Source organism: Plecotus auritus (genome assembly GCF_963455305.1).
Source record: "Plecotus auritus genome assembly, chromosome: X".
Classification (NCBI taxonomy): domain Eukaryota; kingdom Metazoa; phylum Chordata; class Mammalia; order Chiroptera; family Vespertilionidae; genus Plecotus; species Plecotus auritus.
The window spans coordinates 47,971,429-47,995,990 of NC_137784.1; the positions used below are offsets into that span (position 1 = coordinate 47,971,429).

Genomic DNA, 24,562 nt, shown 5'->3' on the forward strand with positions numbered 1-24,562 from the left:
CTTTCTCAAGATTGCTACAGCTGCCCTAGCTGGTTTGGCTCAGGGGATAGAGCGTCGGCCTGCAGACTGAAGGGTCCCAGGTTCGATTCCAGTCAAGGGCACATGCTGGGTTGTGGGTTCAATCTCCAGTAGGGGCGTGGAGGAGGCAGCCAATCAATGATTCTCTCTCATTGTTGATGTTTCTCTCTCTCTCTCTGTCTCCCTTCCTCTCTGCAATCAACAAAAATATATTTTTTAAAAAAAGATTGCTGCAGCTATTCGGAGTCTTTTTTTTATTACAGAAGAATTTTTGGAGAATTTGTTCTAAGTCTTTGAAGTATGCCATCGGTATTTTAATGGGGATTGCATTGAATTTATAGATTGTTTTGGGTAGTATGGACATTTTAATTATGTTGATTCTACCAATTCATGAACATGGTATATTCTTCCATTTGTACATCTCTTCCTCTATCTCTTTTTTTAATGTCCTGAAATTTTCTGAGTCCTTTGTCTCCTTGGTTAAGTTTATTATTAGGTATCTTAATTTTTTTGTTGCAATGGTAAATGGGATTGCTTTTTAAATTTCTCTTTCTGTGAGTTCATTATTGGTGTATAGAAAAGCCATAGACTTCTGGGTGTTGATTTTGTATCCTGCTACATTGCTGAATTCATTTATTAAGTCTAGTAGTTTTTGTTGGAGTCTTTGGGGTTTTCTTTGTACAGTATTATGTCATCTGCGAATAAGGACAGTTTTACTTCTTCTTTACCAATTCGGATGCCTTTTATTTCTTCTTCTTCTCTGATCGCAATGGTTAGTACTTCCGGTACTGTGTCAAAGAGGAGTGGTGAGAGTGGGCATCCCTGTCTTGTTCCTGTTCTTAGGGGAAATGGTTTTAGTTTTTGCCCATTGAGTATGATGTTGGCTGTGGGTTTGTCATATTTGGCTTTTATTATGTTGAGGTATAGTCCTTCTATTCCCATCTTGCTTAGAGATTTTATCAAGAAAGTGTGGCGGATTTTGTCAAATGCTTTTTCTGCATCAAAGGATATGATTATATGGTTTTTATCTCTGTTTGTTTATGTGGTGTATCACATTTATTGATTTGCGAATATTGTACCATCCTTGCATCTCCATAATAAATCCCACTTGGTCACGGTGTATGATCTTTCTAATGTAATGCTGGATTCGATTTGCTATAATTTTGTTGAGGATTTTGGCATCGATGGTCATGAGGGATATTGGCCTGTAATTCTCTTTCTTTGTATTGTCTTTATCTGGTTTTGGGATTAGGGTAATGCTGGCTTTGTAGAAAGAGCTTGGAAGTGCTCCTTCCTCTTGAATTTTTTAGAATTGTCTGAGGAAGATACGTTTTATTTCTTCTTTGAATGTTTGGTAAAACTCCCCTGTGAAACCATTTGGTCCAGGGCTTTTGTTTGTTGGAAGTTTTTTTTTTTTATTACTGCTTCAATTTCCTCCATAGTTATCGGTGTATTTAGATTTTTTTATTCCTCCTGGTTGACTTTTGAAAGGTGTATTTTTTTTTAAGTAATATGTCCATTTCTTCTAGGTTGACCAGTTTCTTCGAGTAAAGTTGCTCATAGTATTTTTTTATGATTCTTCATATTACTTTGGGGTCTGTTCTTATTTCACCTCTTTCATTGCTGATTTTGTTTACTCGGGTCTTCTCTCTTTGCTTCTTGATGAGCCTGGCTAGAGGTTCATCCAACTTGTTTATCCTTTCAATGAACCAGCTCTTGGTTTCATGGAACTTTTGTATTTTTTTAGTCTCTATGTCATTAATTTCCGCTCTGGTCTTTATTATTGCCTTCCTTCTGCTCACTCTAGGCTTTTCTTGTTGCTCTCTTTCTAATTCTTCAAGTTGCAGAGTTATATGGTTTATGACCATTTTTTCTTGTGTTTTTTTTTTGTGTGTGTTAGGCTTTTAATCATATGAACTCTTCCCTCTCAGGATTGCTTTCACTGTGTCCCAAATATTTTAGATTGTTTTATTTTCATTGGCGTTTGTTTCCAGGATGTTTTTTATTACTTCTTTGATCTCTTTGGTAATCCACTCAATGTTTAATAGTATGCTATTCAGCCTCCAAGTGTTTGAATTTTTGTGATTTTTTTTACTGTAATTGATTTCTAATTTTATGTTCTTGTGATCTGAGAAGATGTTTGATATGATTTCAATCCTCTTGAATTTGGAGAGACTTGCCTGTGTCCCAATATGTGGTTTATCTTTGAAAATGTCCCATGTGAGCTTAAGAAGAATGTATATTCTCTAGTTTTGGGGTGGATTGTTCTAAAGATGTCGATTAAGTCCATCTGATCTCGTGAGTCTTTTAGGATTGATGTTTCTTTGCTAATTTTTTGTCTAGAGGATTTATCCAGTGATGTTAATTGGGTATTAAAGTCTCCTACTATGATTGTGTTGCTGTCAATTTCTCCCCTGATATCTTCCAGAAGTTTTTATTTTTTTTTTATTTATTTGGATGCTCCTTCATCAGGTGCATAAATGTTTACCAGCATTATATCCTCTTGTTTTACCGATCCCTTTCGAGTTACGAAGTGGCCTTTCTTGTCTCTTGTTATGGTCTTCACTTTGAGGTCTATTTTGTCAGATATAAGTATTGCTACCCCAGCTTTATTTTCATATTCATTTGCTTTATAGATATTTTTCCATCCATTCACTTTCAGTCCGTGTGAGTCCCTTGTTCTGAGGTGGGTCTCCTGTGGACAGGATATATATGGGTCATGTTTTCTTATCCATTCAGTCACTGGATATCTTTTAATTGGAGCATTTAATCCATTTACATTTAATGTTATTATTGATAGGTACTTGTTTGTAGTAATTTCTGTACTTTATGCCTATGTTCCTTCCTCCCTTTCTATTTCTTCTTTTTACAGCATTCCCTTTAGCATTTCTTGCATTGCTGGTTTGGTAGTAATAAAGTCCCTTAGCCTTTTTTTGTTTCCAAAGCTTCTAATTTCCCCTTCGATTTTGATTGATAGTCTTGCTGGATAGAGTATTCTTGGATTCAGTCCTTTGCTTTGGATCACTTTGTATACCTCCTTCCATTCCCTTCTAGCTTCATGTGTTTCTGTTGAGAAGTCATTTGATAATCTGATGGGGGAATCCCTTGTAGGTAACTCTTTGTCTCTCTCTTGCAGCCTTTAAGATTCTCTCTTTGTTGTTAACATTTTCCATTGTAATTATGACATATCTTGGTGTGTGTCTTTTGGGATTCATCTTACTTGGGACTTTCTGTACTTGGGTGACTATTATCTTCCCCATATCAGGGAAGTTTTCTGTTATTATTTCTTCAAATATATTTTCTAATCCTTGCTGCTCTTCTTGTCCTTCTGGCAGCCCTATTATACGTATGTTACTTTGTTTTGTGTTGTCCCAAAGGTCCCATAGGCTCTCATCCTGCTTTTTAATTTTTTTCTCCAGTTGCTGTTCAGTTTGGGCTTGTTTCTCTACCTTATCTTCTAACTTACTAATTCAGTCCTCTCCTTCTTCTTGTCTACGGCTGAAACCTTCCGTGGTGTTTTTGATTGTAGCTATATCACTTTTGATTTCTTCCTGATTTTTGCATAGGTTGTTGATTTTCTCGTCTATCTGGTGTATGATCTGTAAGACCATTATTCTGGTTTCTTTTTCTGTCGTGCTGCGTGCCTCCCTTTCACTTATTTCCTTTCTTGGCGATTTCTCTTTTTCTTTCTTCCGGGGATTTTGTCTTTTGTCTCCCCATTCTAACTATCACCGTAATGTTCAAACACCGAAGTGCCGGGGCCTGGGCCTTGTGCAGTGGGAACTTTGCGCCACCTGAGTGTCACTGAAGAACTCCGCCACCAAGATGAGTGGCTTCCGTGGGTTGGTATGAGTCACCCTTGCCCTGGATCAGAGACACCAGCACTTAGTGCAGTCTCGTGCGTGCACCTAGTATCAAGGACCTGCCTGCACTGCACTGAAAAAGAGACCCCACTAGTGTGTGCCGAAAATCAGCGAACCCTTGCTTGTGCCATGAGTCAGAGTCCCCCTGTGCCCGTGCCGAGAATCGAGTATCAGTGTCTGTGTTGCTCAGTGCGGCCTCATACCGAAAATCAGGGTCCCTGTGTGCGCATGCGCCGACAATTGGAGTCACTGGCTCTTAGTGTGCATGCACTCGGAATCAGGGATCCCAGGCGCGCGCGATGAGAAACAGAGTCAAGTCACTGGTGCTCAGTGCTGCCTCTCGTGAAGAATCAGGATCCCCAGTCTGCTTGGGGGACCTGGTTGGACAGCTACCCTGTGTCGGCAGGAGGTCCACTCCTGCACTGTGGAAAACAGACTTCTGTGTGCGCTTTCCCAGAGTCTAAAATCAGGTGGATCTGCCGCCCTGTGTGGGTGTGGGGTCTGGTCGCAGTGGTGCGCGCTGAGGTAAACAGCCTCTCAGTGTCCAGTAAGTCCTTTTTTTTTTCATTAAAATATTGGGGTGACATTATTTAATATAATTATATAGATTTCAAATATACAACTCTTATGATACATCATCTGTATATTGCATTGTGTTTACCACCCAAAACTGTTTCTGTTTTAAAATTCTTAAATGCCAAGGACCCAATAGTAAATAACTAAGGTTAAATAAGAGGTATCTAGTATGTACCTTAATTTTGAAGAGTGCTACAAAAATAATAGCTTTATGACAAAAAATCCTTGAGAATACTGGCTGAATGGTACCTTTTAATGTTAAGAGATAAATTGTCTTATGTCTTCAGGTTTCAGGTATTGAATTTGTTTTTGGCTTTTTCAGTTCTCTAATAGTGAAATTTTTCTATCTGAGATGACTGTTTCTGGGGAAGTAATATAAAGTACATATAAAGTAACATGTAGCCCTAGCCTGTTTGACTCAGTGGATAGAGCGTCGACCTGTGGACTCAAGGGTCCTGGGTTCGATTCTGGTCAAGGGCACATGCCTGGGTTGTGGGCTCGGTCCCCAGTAGGGGGCGTGCAGGAGGCAGCCAATCAATGATTCCCTCTCATCATTGATGTTTGTATGTCTCTCTTCCCCTCCCTTCCTCTCTGAAATCAATAAAAATATGTTTAAATAAAAAGAATAAAATAACATGTAATTAGCATATTTCTGGTTTGAGGAATAATTGTGGAATCAAAGTTTTTACTTCCCCTCTTCATTGTTTCACTTGCCACAAAGTCAGAATCAAAAACTACATTTATGTTCCAAGGCATGTAGTTTGTCAAAGGATGTCATGTATAAACTTAAACTCTTATAACTGAGCAGGTAATGTTGAAGGTGTTATTTGATGGTTATATTCTATGCAAATACTAGAAACATAAAATATGTCTTTATGTTATGCTTCCTTAAACTAATTTTTTTTTAACCAGGAGGAGAAAAGCAAAGAGTAGCAATTGCAAGAGCCATTTTGAAGGACCCTCAAGTTATTCTCTATGATGAAGCCACTTCATCATTAGATTCAATTACTGAAGAGGTAAATGATGGTGAAAATATAAAACTCTTCAATTATCAATGCTTTAATTTGTCCTTGGAAATTTTAATAAAATAGCTATAGTCTTTTGTATTTTGAGTGAACTTCAATGGGAGGTGCTATAGAGCAAAACACTTTGCCATTTTTTCCCAGATAGCTATTGTTGATAGTAAGAATACCAGACTGCATTGAAAGATCACATTGTTCAGTTCATTTGCAAGTATGCCTTCTTTTGGAACTGTATTACACCTTATGCTCTTGTTGCATTGCCCTTGCATTTTACAAAGCTGTAGAAATTCTCTAGTCCACTGGCAGAGGAAGAAGATTTTAGTTTTTCTGCTATTACCACTTAACACTCATTAAAACAAGTCATGTAAATGATTGTGATACAGTATATACCAGAAAGCCTTTCACTTGTCATGGAACAACTCACTGAGGTGCAAACCGGCACACACAGCCTGTGGTGCTGTTATCAATTTATATTTATTTCACAACAAATATTATGAAACTGTTGCCATGGTACTATTACCCATCAACTACATTAGACTTCATAACAACATCTTTGTATTAAATACAAGTCTTAACAACAATGATAATTTCATGAATAAATCTCCTTAGTCTACATTGAAGATAGCTAGATGTTATTTGTCAGTTTCTTCCTTTCACCCATATTTACTTGAATATATAGTTAAAACCTAGTGTTGAAGGATAGGCCTAATTTCAGTTTTACAGTGTGTATGACATAATTTTTGCATACAGTAGTTCAGAGCACATTGTTTGATTTGTCATGTTCCTAAAACAGTTTAATTTCTAAGTGAATTGTTTAGCATAAGGATTTGTTACATTTGAAGGGAACCTTAAACAGGACAGACCCCATTCATGGGCAGAGTAGGAATCTATATATATAAAAGCCTAAGCTACTGGACAACCGGACCACTGGCCGGTAGCTATGATGCACACTGACCACCAGGGGGCAGATGCTCAATGCAGGATATGCCCCCTGGTGGTCAGTGCGCTCTCATAGCAGGAGCGCCACTCAGCTGACAGATAGGCACTAGACGCCGGGCTCATGGCTGGCGAGCGCAGCTGTGGCAGCGTGAGCCTCTTCTGCGGACACTCCCCCTGCGTGCCTGGGCAGCAGCGGCGGCGGGCATAGTGGGCCAGGATGAGCAGGAGCAGCATGGCGCCCAGTCCGGGCTTGGGCTCCTCCCTGGCTTCTTGCCGCTTCCCGCACTACTTCGTGCTATGAAGGATCAACATAGACAGCAGGCTGGAGCCCTGGCAGGTAAGGCCGGGTTGTTGCAGCACGGAGGTCCACTGATCCCCACAGACCAGGCCAAGGGACCCCACCGGCACGAGTCTGTTTATAAAAACTTTATACCTAAAAATATTTCCTTCATGTTTATAACAAATTAAGAGTCTCAACAGTCATTATTTGAGCCATGTAGCTTTAACATGTCATGGAGCATCACTCATTAGGAGGTAGCAGAGACACCTCCCCAAGGTAATGAGTTACCAACATCTATGATAAATTTTAATGGTCCTTTTTAATAGGTCCATAGAGCACATCAGAGTTTAATTTCTTGAGGATTAGGAAGTGGAGTCCCTACAGACATCACAGTTTTTCTTAGAATTGGTCCTGCACTTTCTTTTCAGTCTGCAGTAGTAAAATATAAGGTCTTCTTTTCCTGGGTAACCATGTACTCTTGATAATTTTATTTCTTTAATAAATACAATGTTTAGAAATATCTATAGGAAGACATTTGGTATATCCCCATCTCCCACATGCCTATTTCCATTTAGCTAGCTGTATTTAGACCCAGGTTTCCAAATATAGCTGTGTGTGTCTGTGTGTGCAAAATATATATATTTTGCACACACACTTGACAGGCAGTAAACAGAAATGTGTTTTCCAGAATGCATTAAGTCAGAATTGTTTTAAAAATAAGTTTACTCAAGTTATACATACACGGTTTTCTGTGTCCTTTTTGTCCTCTAAGTTTGAAGAAAAAGCAAATGCATGCCCATTGAGTCTCATATTTTTCTCTTGATCTTTTTTTTTTTTTAATTTCTTTGCATCTTACCATTTGGATCCCTCCTTATTTCATTTTTGCTCTCATTGACCAAATAAACATCATATCTGGCTATGCTCCTAATGTCACTGTATTCATCATTATGGTTTGTTTGTTTTTAAGTATAGAAAATATCCACCTTCTCCCAGACTAAAATTTACAGAAATGTTGCTTATCTTAAAGCTAATTTTTCTAGGATAATGTGATCATATTTACCTTCCCTTTTTTGATTGATTTTCTCCTTAGTTATTATTAGACTAGAGGCCCAGCTCATGAAATCGTGCAGGTAGGGTCCCTAGGACCTAGCCTCCTGTGATCAGGGCCATCTTCTGTCCGTTCGCCAGTCCTCAGGCCTGCGGGAAAGCTGGTTCCGGCGACTTCACCTCCATGCATATGCGCCGGGCCGGCCAGTGATGGAACACACTGCCTGCTAAGGGCCGCTCACGCGGACACCACTGCCGCCACCGCTGCTGCTGCTGCTGGGGCTTGAGGCGCTGACGGAAGCTGCGGGGCACGCCCGTGACCTACCCGCCCTGGCATGAATCGCCCTGAGTGGGCAGCGCATTCCATCAGTGGCCAGCCCGGCACACGCGCATGGAGGTGAAGTCTCCAGCGCCTGCTTTCCCACAGGCCTGAGCCCCCAAGCAGCTGGGGATGAGCTGGTGATCCCAACAGCCCAACAGCCAGCCCAGTCCTCCTGCCACCCACCCCAATTCTCCCGTTCACCATCGCTGATCCATCGGAGCCTGCGGGCCTGGGACAGGGACCAAGAGATCAGCCATTCAGCCCACTCGCCAGCCCCCAGTCCTACCCCACCCCACTCTCGGGCTGAGGTGGATTGACCAAGAGGTGCTCAATGCACCTCATGGCGACTGGTCATTTGGTCATCACGGTTGTCATGGACACTGGCTTTATAGATGATAGATGATAGATAGATAGATAGATAGATAGATAGATAGATAGATAGATAAGGTCAAATATTTGGTAGTGGTATAAAGTTTATGTAATGTAAAATTAATTGACATTTTATGTGTTCCTTTAGGGAATATATGGTTATTTTAATTTACATTTACCTAATAGATAGATCTTTTTTTTCTCTTACTCTTGTTGCCAATCTTCCAGACAATTCTTGGTGCCATGAGGGATGCAGTCAAACACAGAACTTCTATTTTCATTGCACACAGACTGTCAACAGTAGTTGATGCAGATGAAATCATAGTCTTGGACAAGGTAAGAGATTTAACTTTAAAGTTTAGTATTTGAAGAACATTGTGAATTTTAACAAACATAGGTAAATGAAATAGTTTCTCTAATAGTTTTTCTCATGGGGAAAATAATAAAATGGACAGTCCACTGTCTCTCATCTGTGGGAATTAATATAAAAGTGTACTGTCTAAATGTCATAAACAAATCAAAGTACTGCTATTGTGATTGGTGGATTTGAAAATTGTAATAGTTTCTCTTTTCTACTTTCTATAAGGACTTCTCCCCACCCCTGGTACATTATCTAACACTAAAGGCCCGGTGCACGAAATTCATGCACAGGGGGGTGTGTCCCTCAGCCCAGCCTGCACCCTCTCCAATCTGGGACCCCTCGAGGAATGTCTGACTGCCCATTTAGGCCCGATCCAGGTAGGATCGGGCCTAAACGGGCAGTCGGACATCCCTCTCACAATCCAGGACTGCTGGCTCCCAACTGCTCGCCTGCCTGCCTTCCTGACTGCCCCTAACCGCTTCTGCCTGCCAGCCTGATCACCCCTAACCACACCCCTGCCAGCCTGATTGATGCCTAAGTGCTCCTCTGCCAGCCTGTTTGCCCCTAACTGCCCTCCCCTACAGGCCTGGTCACCCCTAACTGCCCTCCCCTGCAGGCCTGGGTCCCCCCCCCAACTGCTTTCCCCTGCAGGCCTGGGTCCCCCCAACTGCCCTTCCCTGCAGGCCCAGTCGCCCCCAACTTCCCTCCTCTGCTAGCCTGGTCACCCCTAACTGCCCTCCCCTGCAGGCTTGATTGCACCCAACTGCCCTCCCTTGCAGGCCTGGTCCCTCCCAACTGCCTTCCCCTGCTGGCCTGATCACCCCCAACTGCCCTCCCTTGCAGACCTGGTCCCTCACAACTGCCCTCCTCTGCTGGCCATCTTGTGGTGGCCATTTTGTGTCCACATGGGGGCAGCCATCTTTGACCACATGGGGGCAGCCATCTTGTGTGTTGGAGTGATGGTCAATTTGCATATTACTCTTTGATTAGATAGGATAGAGGCCTGGTGCACAGGTGGGGGCCAGCTGGTTTTCCCTGAAGGGTGTCCCAGATCAGGGTGGGGGTTCCCTTGGGGTGTGGGGCAGCCTGGGTGCGGCGCATGTGGTGGTTTGCAGGCCGGCCACGCCCCCTGGCGACCCAAGCGGAGGCCCTGGTGTCTGGGATTTATTTATTTTCTATAATTGTAACTTTGTAGCCTTGAGAGGAGCCAAGCCTCCTTCTTGCTCCGTGGCCGCAGCCATTTTTTCTGGGATTTATTTATCTTCTATAATTGAATCTTTGTAGTCTTGAGTGGAGGCCTAGGCCAGCCAGGGTGTGCGGAAAGCTTGGCTTCCTCCAATACCGGGGAAACCCAAGCCTCCTACTCGCTCTATGGGCGCAGCCATGTTGGTTGGGTTAATTTGCATACTCACTCCTGATTGGCTGGTGGGTGTGGCTTGTGGGTGTAGCAGATTGATGGTTAATTTGCATGTTACTCTTTATTAGATAGGATTATTTGGTTTTTCAACTTTCATTCAGCATTTTCTTTTATTATCTTTCCCTCCTAATAAATGAACCTTCAATTCTTTATCATTTTTGAAACCCTGAGTACTGAGAGTTAAGGGAGAAGAAACATTCTCATATACTTTCCATATTAAGTTACTGAGATAGAATTTTTCATGCCACTAAATGTTGTATATGATGTTCTATGGTGTATATATTATTCCCTTTATAAGTTACCTGCGTATTGGAGACCCTAGGTCTTTTTGTTTATTTGCTCATCACTGTGTGCATTCATTAGAAAATAAAGTGAGTTTTCCCCATTATGATTCAACCAGAATATCTTAAATGGGAAATTTTGTGGATATGCTTTATTATCTCATTGATGTTCAAGAATCTGAAATAAAATCTGGTGTTTTGTGCTTTTTTTTTTTTTTTACTAAACTTTCCAATTTTATGCAGTTATGCAAATAAAGCCTTTTCTTATAAAATGTTAGTACTTTAGCAGGCATGTGCTTACCTGCCTCATGACATGGGGTTCACAGTATTTATAGTTATATTACAACATTGCCACTTGGAGTTTGGATTATAATTGGAAATTACTTATTAATGATTATGGCACCTGTATCTAAAATACCTTTGGGTTTATAATTTGATGGTTCTGTAATTGCATGATCTTGATCAGAGATTTTTATTTTCTAGTGAAACTCCTGTGACCCCATTTATTCTGTCAGCAATCTCTTATAATATTAATGTTGAGTCTACATGAGAATAGCATTCCAGCCCTGGCCTATTAGCTCAGTGGTTAGAGCATTGGCCTATTCACCAAAGGTTCAAGGTTTCTATTCCTGATCAAGGGCAGGTGCCTGGGTTGCAGGTTCAGGAGGCAACCAATCGAAGTGTCTCTCTCACATCAATGTTTCTTTCTCTCCTCATTCCCACCCAATCTCTCTAAAAAAATCAATGGAAAACATTCCTCGGGTGAGGATTAACAACAACAACAAAAAAGAATAGAATTCCTAAGACCCTTCCTCACCCTGTACAGCCTAGTGTTTACCCCTTCCCAGCCTTGGCAAGAGGGTAGATTTTTGCTTGTCAGGAAATTTAGTCAGAGAGGCTCTGGACACATTAAAGTTACCAAACCAATTAACAATGAGGGGCTAGATCAGGGGTGGGCAAACTTTTTGACTCAAGGGCCACAATGGGTTCTTAAACTGGACCGGAGGGCTGGAACAAAAGCATGGATGGAGTGTTTGTGTGAACTAATATAAATTCAAAGTAAAGGAGCGGAGGGGAGAGCAAGAGAACCCTCCGCTCTTTCGGCTCCGCGGGCTGGATAGAACAGCCGAACGGGCCGGATTCGGCCCGTGGGCCGTAGTTTGCCCACGGCTGGGCTAGATTAAGTGGGAATCAAAACATACCAAAAAAACAAGACCACACAGACTGTCTTGTGCCACTGGCTCCAAGAACCTTGCCAACCAGTTTATTTCTGCTATCATCACTCCTTCCCTCATCATCAGATAATTGGAAGATTCTTCTCTGGAGAAAAAAAAGTAGCCCCAGAAAAAAGAGATATTTGAATTTGAGGGCCTCAACAAAAAGACCAGCTACTCATGTGATCATCCTTCAGTGAAACCCAGCAGTTGAAAAGGCCACTCCCAAGTCAGCTTTTTAATGCACAACTTTTAATTAACAGTGGATAATAAAGGGTGACCTCTAAGACAAGCAAAAAAAAAAAAAAAAAAAAAAAAAGAGGGTTGATTAAATAGCTTCTGCACAACAAATGAGAGATTTCATAGAGAAGGCTGAGAAACTGTGAGACCTGTCTGGGATCTGAGGACTCTCCAGGTTAGGAGGAATCTGTGAGTGTTGTTGTTTTCATCTCCCTCCACTTGGATAATGCAGGCAGGAACTCTATGTGCTCCAACTGACATGTTAGTGCATTCCTAGTCCCCCCAGCTGGAGCTTGATTCAGTAGGTCCAACAGGTTACAGTGCTACACACATTAGGCTACTGCTGTGTGTTCCTACAGGGCTGCCCTGCTATGACTGTTCCATAGGCAAAGAGCTAGAACAACAGGGAGCTACCATAGATGTGTGCATACCAGGCTGTTCTTCCCCTAACCTACTCTTTTTGGCCAGGCCACATACTCCAGTCCTGATTTGAACCAGCTTACCTAAACCAACTGGCACCCAGTCTACATAAAGGCCAATTTTTCAAGATTAGGAGAGATACCTATCCCATCTATGTTATAGGAACAAACAGAGAAAGTTAAAATAAGAGAGTAATATGCTCCAAATAAAGGAACAGGAGCAAAATCCAGAAAAATTTCCCAATGAAATGGAGATAACTAATTCCCATTATAAAGAATTCAAAGAAATGACTATAAGGATGCTCAACAAACTTGAGAGTACAATAGAGAAACTCAGAAAGAAAGAAGAGAGTTAGAAAATATAATAAAAAGCCAATGATAAAGAACACAATAACTGAAATGGAAAACCAATTAGAAGGAATCGCCGAAACCGGTTTGGCTCAGTGGATAGAGCGTCGGCCTGCGGACTGAAGGGTCCCAGGTTCGATTCCGGTTAAGGGCACGTGCCTTGGTTGCGGGCGCATCCCCAGTAGGGGGTGTGCAGGAGGCAGCTGATCGATGTTTCTCTCTCATCGATGTTTCTAACTCTCTATCCCTCTCTCTTCCTGTCTGTAAAAAATCAATAAAATATATTAAAAAAAAAAAAGAAGGAATCAACAGCAGATTTAATACAGAAGAACAGAGTAGTGATCTGGAGACAGAATAGTGAAAATTAGCCAATCAGGATAGTAAAAAGAAAAAAGGATTTTCAAAAACAAGGATAGTATAAGGGGCCTTTGGGACATCAAGCACTCTAGGGATACACACATTATAGGGATACCATAAGGACAAGAGAGAAAGGGACAGAAAGTATATTTGAAGAAATAATGGCTGAGAACATTTCTAATCTGTCAAAGGAAATGAAACACTCAGGTCCCAGAAGCACAGAGAGTTTTAAACAAGATGAACCCAAAGAGGCCCACCCCAAGACATATTGTAATTAAAGCAGCAGAAGGTAAGGATAAAGAGAGTCTTGAAAGCAGCAAGAGGAAAATAATTCACATACAAGGGAAACCCCATAAGTTTATATCAGCTGATTTCTCAGCAGTAACTTTACAAGCCAGAAGGGAATGTCAGGGAATGGTTAAATTGCTGAAAGAAGGGAGCTTACAACCTGGAAATACTGTACCCAGCAAAGATATTGTTCATAATTGGAGGAGAGATATTTCCAGACAAGCAAAAGTAAAGGAGTTTATCACCTAAACATGTCTTACAAGTTATCTTAAGGGGTCTTTATGCATGAAAGACCATAACCAGAAATAAGAAACTTTAGGAAAGAAAAAAAAAACATATATGTGAAAGCAAATAGAGAATTAACAGTGAATCAGCCACTTAAAACACTAATATGAAAGTTAAAAGACAAAAATAGCAAAATTAACTATAACTACAATAAATAGATGATACAGAAAATAAAGATATATACATTATGACATCAAAAACATAAATGGGTATCTCGTGCTCCCACGCCTATCCCACAAGCGAGGGAAAGAGGGCGCCCGTGGGGGCGCGCTCTTGAATGCGGGTCGCGCACACGGTGGAGCGCATGTGCTTGTGTGCGGGCTGCCGGGCTGACCGGAGCGGGTCCGTCCGGTGGTGGGCGGCCGGGGCGAGGGAGCAGACATGGACTTACCAGCACTATTTCTACGACTATGACTGTGGGGAGGATTTCTACCGCTTCACAGCGCCCAGCGAGGACATCTGGAAGCAATTTGAGCTGCTGCTGTCCCTCCCATGTCGCTGCCTTGGGGCTCGGGTCCCGGCGCAGGGGACCCGGCCCCTGGAATTGGTCCCCCAGAGCTGTGGCCCAGAGGGGGCGCCAGGGATGAGGCAGAATCCCGGGCCACTCAAAAGCTTGGGGCAGAAACTACGCCTCCATCATCCGCTGTGACTGCATGTGGAGCGGCTTCTCAGCCCGGAACGGCTGGAGAGAGCGGTGAGCGACTGGCTCGCCACTGGCGCGCCCCGGGGGAACCCGCCTAAGCTGCCCGCCGCCCCGGACTGTGCTCCCAGTCTCGAAGTCGGCAACCCGGTGCCCGCTGCCCCCTGTCCACTGAGCGAACCCAAAACCCAGGCCTGCTTGGGGTCCGAGAGCCCTCGCAACTCGGAGGGTGAAGAAATTGTTGTGACAGTGGAAGCCAGTCACCATCACAGTGCGAGCAGACCCTTTGGACCCCTGCATGAAACACTTCCACATCTCCATCCATCAGCAACAACACAACTATGCCGCCCGTTTTCCTCCAGAAAGCTGTTCCCAAGAAGGGCCTCCAGAGAGAGATCCACAAGAAGAGGCTCTGGAGAGAGATGCTCCAGAGGAAAAGGAAGGTGATGTACATGAAGAGGTTGTGAGCCCCCTGCCTATAGAAAATGAGGCTCCCCAGTCCTGCCACCCCAGACCTGTCAGTCCTGACACTGAGGATGTGACAAGAGGAAGAACCACAACTTCCTGGAGCGCAAAAGGCGGAATGACCTCCGTTCAAGGTTCTTGGCCCTGAGGGACCAGGTACCCACCCTGGCCAGCTGCTCCAAGGCCCCTAAAGTGGTGATCCTGAGCAAGGCATCGGAATACTTGAAGGCCCTGGTGGGGGCCGAGAAGAGGATGGCTACGGAGAAAAGGCAGCTTCGATGCTGGCAGCAGCAACTGCAGAAAAGAATCGCGTACCTCAGTGGCTACTGACCAAAACGCCTGACTGCTCTGTCTTACAAAGACCTGAGTTAATTTTTTAACTGTCCCTCTCCCCTTTAGTAATTTGCACATTTTGGTTATGGTGGACAGTAGATCCCAGGATGCTTTGCAGCTGGTGCACACAATAAGGGCTTGCATTCTTGGAAACCTGGAAACCCAGCTCTCCCTCTTCCCTGACTCAGGGGATCACTGTGTCTTCTCTGGCGCCTTTGGCTTCTCAGGCAGGCAGCTGACTGAGGAGCTCTGGGGTGTGCCTAGCTCACTGAATCTGAAGAAAAGCCTGACAGATGCTATGCAACAAGTGGTGGATGTTGTCGGGGGCTCCAGCCTGCATGAAATCTCACACTCCGGATGAGCTTTAGACTGGGAAGGGATGCTCCCACTGGTGTCTCTGGGGTGATGCTGGGATAGCTGGGCCTGGACGCACTGCCTGAGGCTCCTTTTTCCAGGAGACACACGAGCTGTCGTGTGAAGACAAGCTCGCAGACTTGATCAACATGGACCGTTACCTCACTGTCAGACACTTTACAGTAGCTGAGGAGTTGGAAACCTTTAATATATACATATATATTGTTAGATGAAACCCTTCCTCCCACTCAATGCTGTGGCCTTGAGAACCTTTAAAGAGCTTGGCCTCTGGATTCGTTGTCTCAAAGCCCTATAGGCCCTTTCCTCTGAGGGAAAGACCGTTCTGTCCTCACAAGGGACTATTTTGTTTCCTTTTGCCTTTGTTAGCAATGGCTTTCTAGCACCCCTTTCCCAGAGGTCAGAAATATTTCCCCAAGATGCAGGGACATGGGTCCTAACCTAGGGAAGGCTTGGAGTTCTGGCTGTGAACTTGTTCCCTACCCAGGTGTCTTCCATCTTGGAATCTTTTCTCAAGGCGGTTGTCAAGCACCTCAGGAGTGAGAACTGTACCACTTCCTCTTTCTCAGCTTCCTCTCATCTCAAGCCCTGACTGATAAGTTTGAAGTTCTACTAGAACCATGCAAACCTGTCCTTCTCGTGCAGCACCAAGGAGCTTGTGTCTCTGCAGCCACCCTTGGGCCACCTGCCAGCCTGACATGAGTCAGATCCTTGTCTCAGGACTTGGGTCTTATAAAAAGTCTTCCCGGGAGAGCTGCTGGGACTCATCCAGTGCTCCAGAAGGCTGCCTGGCTTCCTGGGGGGAGCTCTGCCTAGTGGACCATGGTGCATTTTGCCCCAGCTGGACTTGGCACCTCCAAGTGGATTCCAGGTGCAGCCTCCAGTCTGCAAAAAACACCTAACCCTATAGTGTCTTGTGGGCAACCTCAGTGGCCCCCAAGCCTATTCTGGAGGAAGGATCAGCCCCCTTCCAGGACTCTGCTGGCTGTGGGTTTGAAAGTGGGGGAGGGAAGGATGGTTGAGAGCTGTCTGTGGCTCTGGAAAGCCACCTGCTTCTTCCAAACCTGTTATGCACGAGAGTCTGTTTCTAAGTTTGCTTCGTGGCCCTAGAGAACCCCAGTGGAAGTTTGGAGAAAGTCTCTCTACCTTTGGGAGCATGGTTTTCTGGAGCCAAGTGACCTCTGGAACTATCTTTAGAGAATGGGTGGGAAGTAAGTTACTGATGTCTCACCTGAATAGCTTGTGTTTTATAAGCTACTGTTGGGTATTATACTGGAAGCAGTTTTTTTTTTTTTTTTAAATACTGTATTTTTGTATGCCTTTTGCAAAGTGATGTTGTTTTTGTACAAGAAAAAAAGCTCTTGGGCAATTAAAAAAAAGCCACATAAATGGTGGAGTAGTGAGTAAGATGCTGGCTTTTAGGATGTGTTTGAACTTAAAGGCCTATCAGCTTATAATAGTGTGCTATAGATATAGATGTTTATGTATGCATCTCATGGTAACCTCAGACCAAAAACCTAGAAAAAAAATACACAAAAAAATAAAAAGAAAGGAATAAATCCCTCTCCTCCCCCCAAAGAAAACACTAAAGAAAACTAGTAGCCCTGGCCGGTTTGGCTAGGTGGATAGAGTGTCGGCCTGCGGACTGAAGGGTCCCAGGTTCAATTCTGGTCAAGGGCACATGCCCGGCTTGCAGGCTCAATCCCCAGTGGGAGGTGTGCAGGAGGCAGCCGATCAATGATTCTCTCTCATCATTGATGTTTCTCTCTCTCTCCCTCTTCCTTCCTCTCTGAAATCAATAAAAAATAAAGAAAACTAGTAAATCTAATGGAAAGAGACCAGGAGAATAAAGAAACAGAGAAGAATTACAAAACAACCAAAAAACCACAAATGGCAATAAGCACATACCTATTAATAATTATTTTAAATGTAAAGAGTCTAAATGCTCCAATCAAAGACATAGGGTAGCTGAATGGATTAAAAAAACAAGACCCATTTATATATTGCCTACAAGAGACTCATTTCATTTAGAAAGACACATAGACTAAAAGTAAAGAGATAGAAAAAGCTATTCTGTATACATAGAAATTAAAAGAAAGCAGGGGTAGCAATACTCACTTCAGACTAAAAAGACTTGAAAACAAAGTTTGTAAAAGCATAAAAAGCTGTTATGTAATGATAAAGGGGTCCATCCAGGAACATATAACAATCAATATCGATGCATCCAACATAGGAGTACCTAAATATGTAAAGCAAGTAATAATAGACATAAAGAAATTGACAGCAATACAATAATAGTAGGGGACTTTAATACCCCACTATCAACAATAGATTTATCAGCTAGAAAATCAATAGAGAATTTATGTTAAATGTCACATTAGATCATATCAACCTAATAGATATTTAAAGAACACTTCATTAAACTGGAATACACATTCTTCTCAAGTACACATGAAACATTCTCCACGGTTGAATAATGAAATCATATCAAGTATCTTTTCCAATCAACAGTTTGAAACTAGAAATCAACTATAAGATGAAAACTAGAAAGAATACAGTCACATGGAGACTAAACCACATGCTACTAAACAACCAATGAATCAAAGTGGAAATCAAACAGGAAATCAAAAACTACCTTGAAGCAAATTAAAGAGAAAAATACTGCTCTGAAAAGTTTTTTATAATACAGCAAAAGCAGTACAAACAAGTTTATAGCTATATCTGCCTACCTCAGGAAACATAAAAGATTCCAAATAAACAACTTACCTTTAAGCTTAAATGAACTAGAAAAAGAAGAATAATCAAAACCCTAAGTAGAAGGAAGTAAATAATGTAGATCAGAGCAGAAATAAATGAATTAGATACCAATAAATAATAGAAATGATCTATGAAACTAGGAGATGGTTCTTTAAAGGATGAACAAAAATGATAAAGCTTTAACCATCCTCATCAAGAAACAAAGAACCCAAATAAATAAAATCAGAAATGAAAGAGGGCAGGTTATAACCAACAACACAGAAGTCCTTTGTAACAAACCTTTACAAAGGATTGTTAAAAAAAAAAAATACTATAAATACAATAAATAATATGCCAGCAAATTGCACAAGCTAGAAGAAATAAATTTTCAGAAACATACAACCTTTTAAGAAAGAACCAGGAATAAGCAAAATCTGAACAGATCGATAAATAGCAAGGAAATTGATGTAATAATGGAAAAACTTTCATCAAACAAAAGTCCAGGATCAACATAGTATTGGAAATCTTATCCACAACAGTTAACACAAGAAAAAGAAACAAAAGGCATCAAAATTGGCAAGTAAGAAGTAAAACTGTCACATCTGTTTTAAGATTGGATTATTAAAACATATGTGACAGTTTTCTTTTGTAGAGTCCATGATGCTATATTTAGAGAACCCTAAAGACTCCATAAAATACTAATGGAATTAATAAGTGAATTCAAGTATCAGGATACAAAATTAATATACAGGAATTTTTCATAATTTTATACACTAATAACATGATCAGAAGGAGAAATTAAGAAACCAATTACATTTACAACTGCAGCAAAAAGAATAAAATACCTAGGAATAAATTTAAACAACGTGAAAGATCTATACTCTGAAAACTGTAAGACACTGAAGAAATAAGTTAAAGAGGACACAAATAAATGGAAGGTTATACCATGCATATTATTAAAATGTTTTTACTACCCAAAGCAATCTACTGATTCATTGCTGACCTTATTAAAATACTAATGGCATTCTTTTCAGAACCAGAACAATTAAATGGAACTACAAATGACCCCAAAGAGTCAATGCAATCCTGAGAAAGAAAAACAAAGTTGGAGATATCATGCTCCCTAGTTTCTAACTATATTATAAAACCATATTAATCAAAACAGTATGGCACTGGCACAAAAACAGACACATCAATGGGACAGAATAGAGAACCCGCAAATAAGCCCTCACTTATACAGTCAATCTTCGACAAATGGACATGAATATACAATGGAGAAAGGAGAGTCTTTTCAATAAGTAGTGTTGGGAAAACTAAATAGATACATGCAAAAAATATGAAACTGGACCCCTCTCTTACACGACATACAAAAATAAACTCAGAATGGATTAAAGACTTATGTAAGACATGTAAGACCTGAAACCATAAAACTTCTGGAGTAAAACATAAGTAATAAACTATTTGACATCATTCATAGTCATATCTTTTTATTTTTATTTTTTTAAAATTTTTTTATTAAGGTATTATATGTGTACATATCTTACCATTGCCCCCCCCCACCCAACTCCCATACAGGCCCTCACCACCCAATGTTTTGCATCCGTTGGTTACTCTTATATGCATGCATACAAGTCCTTCAGTTGATCTCTTATTCCCCCCGCCAACCTTCCCGCTGTAATTTGACAGTCTGTTTGATGCTTTACTGCCTCTGTATCTATCTTTTTGTTCATCAGTTTATACTGTTTTTCATAATCCCCAAATGAGTGAGATCATGTGGTATTTTTCTTTCATTGACTGGCTTATTTCACTCAGCATAATGTTCTCTAATCCCATCCAGGTGCATACAAATGGTAAGAATTCCTTCTTTTTTATGGCAGCATAGTATTCCATTGTGTAGATGTACCATAGTTTTCTGATCCAGTCATCTGCTGATGGGCACCTAGGCTGTTTCCAAATCTTAGCTATTGCAAATTGTGCTGCTATGAACATAGGGGTGCATATATCCTTTCTGATTGGTGTGTCTAGTTTCTTAGGATATATTCCTAGGAGTGGGATTACTGGGTCAAATGGGAGTTCCATTTTCAGTTTTTTGAGGAAACTCCATACTGTTTTCCACAGTGGCTGCACCAGTCTGCATTCCCACCAGCAGTGCATGAGGGTTCCTTTTTCTCTGCATCCTCGCCAACACTTGTCGTTTGTTGATTTGTTGATGATAGCCATTCTGACAGGTGTGAGATGGTATCACATTGTCGTTTTGATTTCCATCTCTCGGATAGTTAGTGACTTTGAGCATGTTTTCATGTGTCTCTTGGACTTCCTTCTGTTTTCTTTCGAAAAGATTCTATGTAGGTCCGTTGTCCATTTTTTTATTGGATCATTTATCTTCCTTTTATTAAGTTGTATAAGCTGCCTGTAGATGTTGGAGATTAAACCTTTATCAGTGATAACATTTGCAAATACGTTCTTCCATACAGTGGGATTTCTTGTTGTTTTGTTGATGGTCTCTTTTGCTGTGAAAAAGCTTTTTATTTTAATTTATTCCCATTTGTTTATTTTCTCTTTGGCTTCCTTTGCCCTAGGGGCAGTATCAGTGAAGAAGTTCTTTCAGCATATGTCTGAGATTTTGCTGCCTGTGGGTTCCTCTAGTATTTTTATGGTTTCCCGTCTTATATTTAAGTCCTGTATCCATTTTGAGTTTATTTTTGTGTATGGTGTAAGTTGGTGATCTAGTTTCATTTTTCTGCATGTATCTGTTCAATTTTCCCAACACCATTTGTTGAAGAGATTGTCTTGACTCCATTGTATGTTCATGCCTCCTTTGTCAAATATTAATTGCGCATAGTGGTTTGGGTCGATATCTGGATTCTCTATTCTATTCCATTGGTCTATATGTCTGTTCTTGTGCCAGTACCAGGCTGTTTTGAGGACAGTGGCTTTGTAATACAGCTTGAAATCTGGTATTGAGATCCCTCCTACTTTATTCTTCTTTCTCAGGATTGCTGTGGCTATTCGGGGTCTTTTTTTATTCCAGATGAATTTTTTGGAGAGTTCTTTCTAGGTCTATGAAATATGCCGTTGGTATTTTAATGGGGAGTGCATTGAATCTATAGATTGCTTTGGGTAGTATGGACATTTTAATTATGTTGATTCTACCAATCCATGAACATGCTATGTTCTTCCATCTGTTTACATCTTCCTCTATCTCTTTTTCCAGTGTCCTGTAGTTTTCCGCGTATAGGTCTTTTACCTCCTTGGTTAGGTTTATTCCTAAGTATCTTAATTTTTTTGGTGCTATGGTAAATGGGATTGCTTTTTTAGTCTCTCTTTCTGTAAGTTCACTATTGGTGTATAGAAATGCCATAGATTTCTTGGCATTAATTTTGTATTCTGCTACATTGCCAAATTCATTTATTACGTCTGTTAGTTTTTGGATGGAGTCTTTCGGGTTTTTTATGTACAATATCATGTCATCTGCAAATAAGGACAGCTTTACTTCTTCTTTCCCAATTTGGATGCCTTTTATTTCTTCTTCTTGTCTAATTGCAATGGCTAATACTTCCAGTACTATGTTGAACAGGAGTGGTGAGAGTGGGCACCCCTGTCTTGTTCCTGTTCTTAGGGGAAATGGTTTTAGTTTTTGCCCATTGAGTATGATGTTAGCTGTGGGTTTATCAGATATAGCTTTTATTATGTTGAGGTATGATTCTTCTATTCCCACCTTGTTGAGAGTTTTTATCAAGAAAGGGTGTTGGATTTTGTCAAATGCTTTTTCTGCATCAATTGATATGACTATGTGATTTTTCTTCCTCAATTTATTTATGTGATATATCACATTTATTGATTTGTGGATATTGTACCATCCTTGCATTCCTGGGATAAACCCTACTTGGTCATGGCGTATGATCTTTCTTATGTACTGCTGGATCCGATTTGCTAGAATTTTGTTGAGGATTTTGGCATTTACGTTCATGAGGGATATTGGCCTGTAAATCTCCTTCATTGTGTTGTCTTTATCTGGTTTTGGTATTAGGGTGATGCTGGCTTCATAGAAAGAGCTTGGAAGTGTTCCTACCTCTTGAATTTTTTGGAATAGTCTGAGGAGGATAGGTTTTAGTTCTTCCTTAAATGTATGGTAAAACTCTCCTGTGAAGCAGTCTGGCCCTGGGTGTTTGTTTGCTGGAAGCTTCTTGATGACTGCTTCAATTTCTTCCATAGTTACTGGCATATTGAGCTGTTTAGATTCTTCCTGATTGAGTTTTGGAAGGTTATATTTTTCTAGGAATATGTCCATTTCCTCTAGGTTGTCCAGTTTGTTGGAATAGAGTTGTTCGTAGTATTTTTTAACAATCCTTTGTATTTCGGCGGGATCTGTTGTTATTTCACCTCTTTCATTTCTGATTTTTTTTATTTGGGTCCTCTCCCTTGCTTCTTGGTGAGCCTGGCTAGAGGTTCATCGATCTTCTTTATCCTTTCAAAGAACCAGCTCTTGGTTTTGTTGATCTTTTGTATTGTTTCTTTGGTCTCTAGGTCGTTTATCTCTGCTCTGATCTTTATTATTTCCTTCCTTTTGTTTACACTGGGCTTTTCTTGTTGCTCTTTTTCTAACTCTGAGTTGTTAGGTTAGGTAATTTATTACCATTGTTTCTTGTTTTTGCAGTAGGCTTGTAGAGCTATGAACTTCCCTCTCAAGACTGCTTTCGTTGTGTCCCATAGATTTTGGATTGTAGTGTTTTCATTGTTGTTTGTTGCCATGATGTTTTTTATTTCTTCCTTGATCTCTCTGGTAACCCAATCATTGTTTCATAGCATGCTGTTTAGTCTCCATGTGTTTGATTTCTTTGGGTTGTTTTTATTATAGTTGATTTCCAGTTTTATGCCACTGTGGTCTGAGAAGATGCTTAATATGATTTCTATCTTCTTGAATTTGAAGAGACTTTGCCTTTGTCCCAATATATGGTCTATCTTTGAAAATGACCCATGTGAACTTGAGAAGAATGTATATTCTGTGGTTTTGGTGTGAAATGTTCTGAAGATGTCAATTAATTCCATCTGGTCTAGTGAGTCATTTAGGATTGATGTTTCTTTGCTGATTTTTTGTTTAGAGGATTTGTCCAATGGTGATAGTGGGGTATTAAAGTCTCCTACTATGATTGTATTGCTGTCAATCTCTCCCTTGATATCCTCCAGGAGTTTTTTTATGTATTTGGGTGCTCCTGTATTGGGTGCATATATGTTTACCAGAGTTATATCTTCTTGTAGAATTGCTCCCTTTAGTATTATGAAGTGACCTTCCTTATCTCTTGTTATGTCCTTCACTTTGAGATCTAATTTGTCAGATATAAATATTGCTACCCCAGCTTTTTTTTCAGTTCCATTTGCCTGCAAAACCTTTTTCCATCCCTTCACCCTCAGTCTGTGTGCGTCTATTTTTTGAGGTGGGTTTCTTGTAGACAGCAGATATATGGGTCTTGTTTTCTTATCTAATCCGTTACTCTATGTCTTTTGATTGGGGCATTTAATCCATTTACATTTAAAGTTATTATTGATAGGTACTTATTTGTCGCCATTTTTATTCTTTACCCCTGTGTTACTTCTTCGCTTCCTATTTCTTTTCTTTACAGCAGACCCTTTAGCATTTCTTGCATTGCTGGTTTGGTGGTAATAAACTTCCTTAGTCCTTTTTTGTCTGTGAAGCTCCTGATTTCACCTTCAATTTTGATTGATAGCCTTGCTAGGTACAGAATTCTTGGATTCAGACCCTTCTTTTGCATGACTTTGTATATTTCATTCCATTCCCTTCTGGCCTGATGAGTTTCTGTTGTGAAATCAGTTCCTAATCTGATGGGGGTTCCTTTGTATGTAACTTTTTGTCTCTCTCTTGCCGCTTTTAAGATTCTTTATTGTTGGTGTTTGCCAATTTAATTATGATGTGCCTTGGCGTCGGTCTTTTGGGGTTCATTTTGCTTGGGACTCTGTGAGCTTCTTGGATTTGTGTGGGTTTTTTCCTCCCTATATCAGGCAAGTTTTCTGTCATTATTTCTTCAAACAGGTTTTCTATTCCTTGCTCAGCTTCCTTTCCTTCTGGAACCCCTATTATGCGGATGTTGTTTTGTTTCCTGTTGTCCCTAAGTTCCCTTAGCCTCTCCTCCTGCCTTTTAATTTTTTTTTTCTAGGAGTTGCTCTACTTGGGTTTTTTTTCTCATCTTGTCTTCTAGCTCACTGATGCGGTCCTCTGCTTCTTCTAGTCTACTCTTGTTGCTTTCTATTGAGTTCTTTACAGCAGCGATGTCATTTTTCATTTCTTCTTGGTTCTTCTTCATTTCCTCTTGGTTCTTGCTCATATTGTCGAATTTGTCTTCCATTCTTTTCA

General features: G+C 40.9%; 1 protein-coding gene and 1 pseudogene across 2 annotated transcripts in view; both read left to right on the forward strand.

Moving 5' to 3' along the window:
• Positions 1–24,562, forward strand: part of ABCB7 (ATP binding cassette subfamily B member 7) — a 192,424-nt gene that overhangs the window by 163,521 nt on the left and 4,341 nt on the right. Inside the window, exons 13-14 of the mRNA XM_080652628.1 lie at positions 5,370–5,473; positions 8,665–8,772. Of these exons, the coding sequence (XP_080508754.1) occupies positions 5,370–5,473; positions 8,665–8,772 (212 nt within the window). The remainder of the gene's footprint in view (positions 1–5,369; positions 5,474–8,664; positions 8,773–24,562) is intronic.
• LOC308240048 (protein L-Myc-like) lies at positions 13,924–15,081 on the forward strand (annotated as a pseudogene). The gene has a single exon. The product of its transcript is annotated as a protein L-Myc-like (transcript).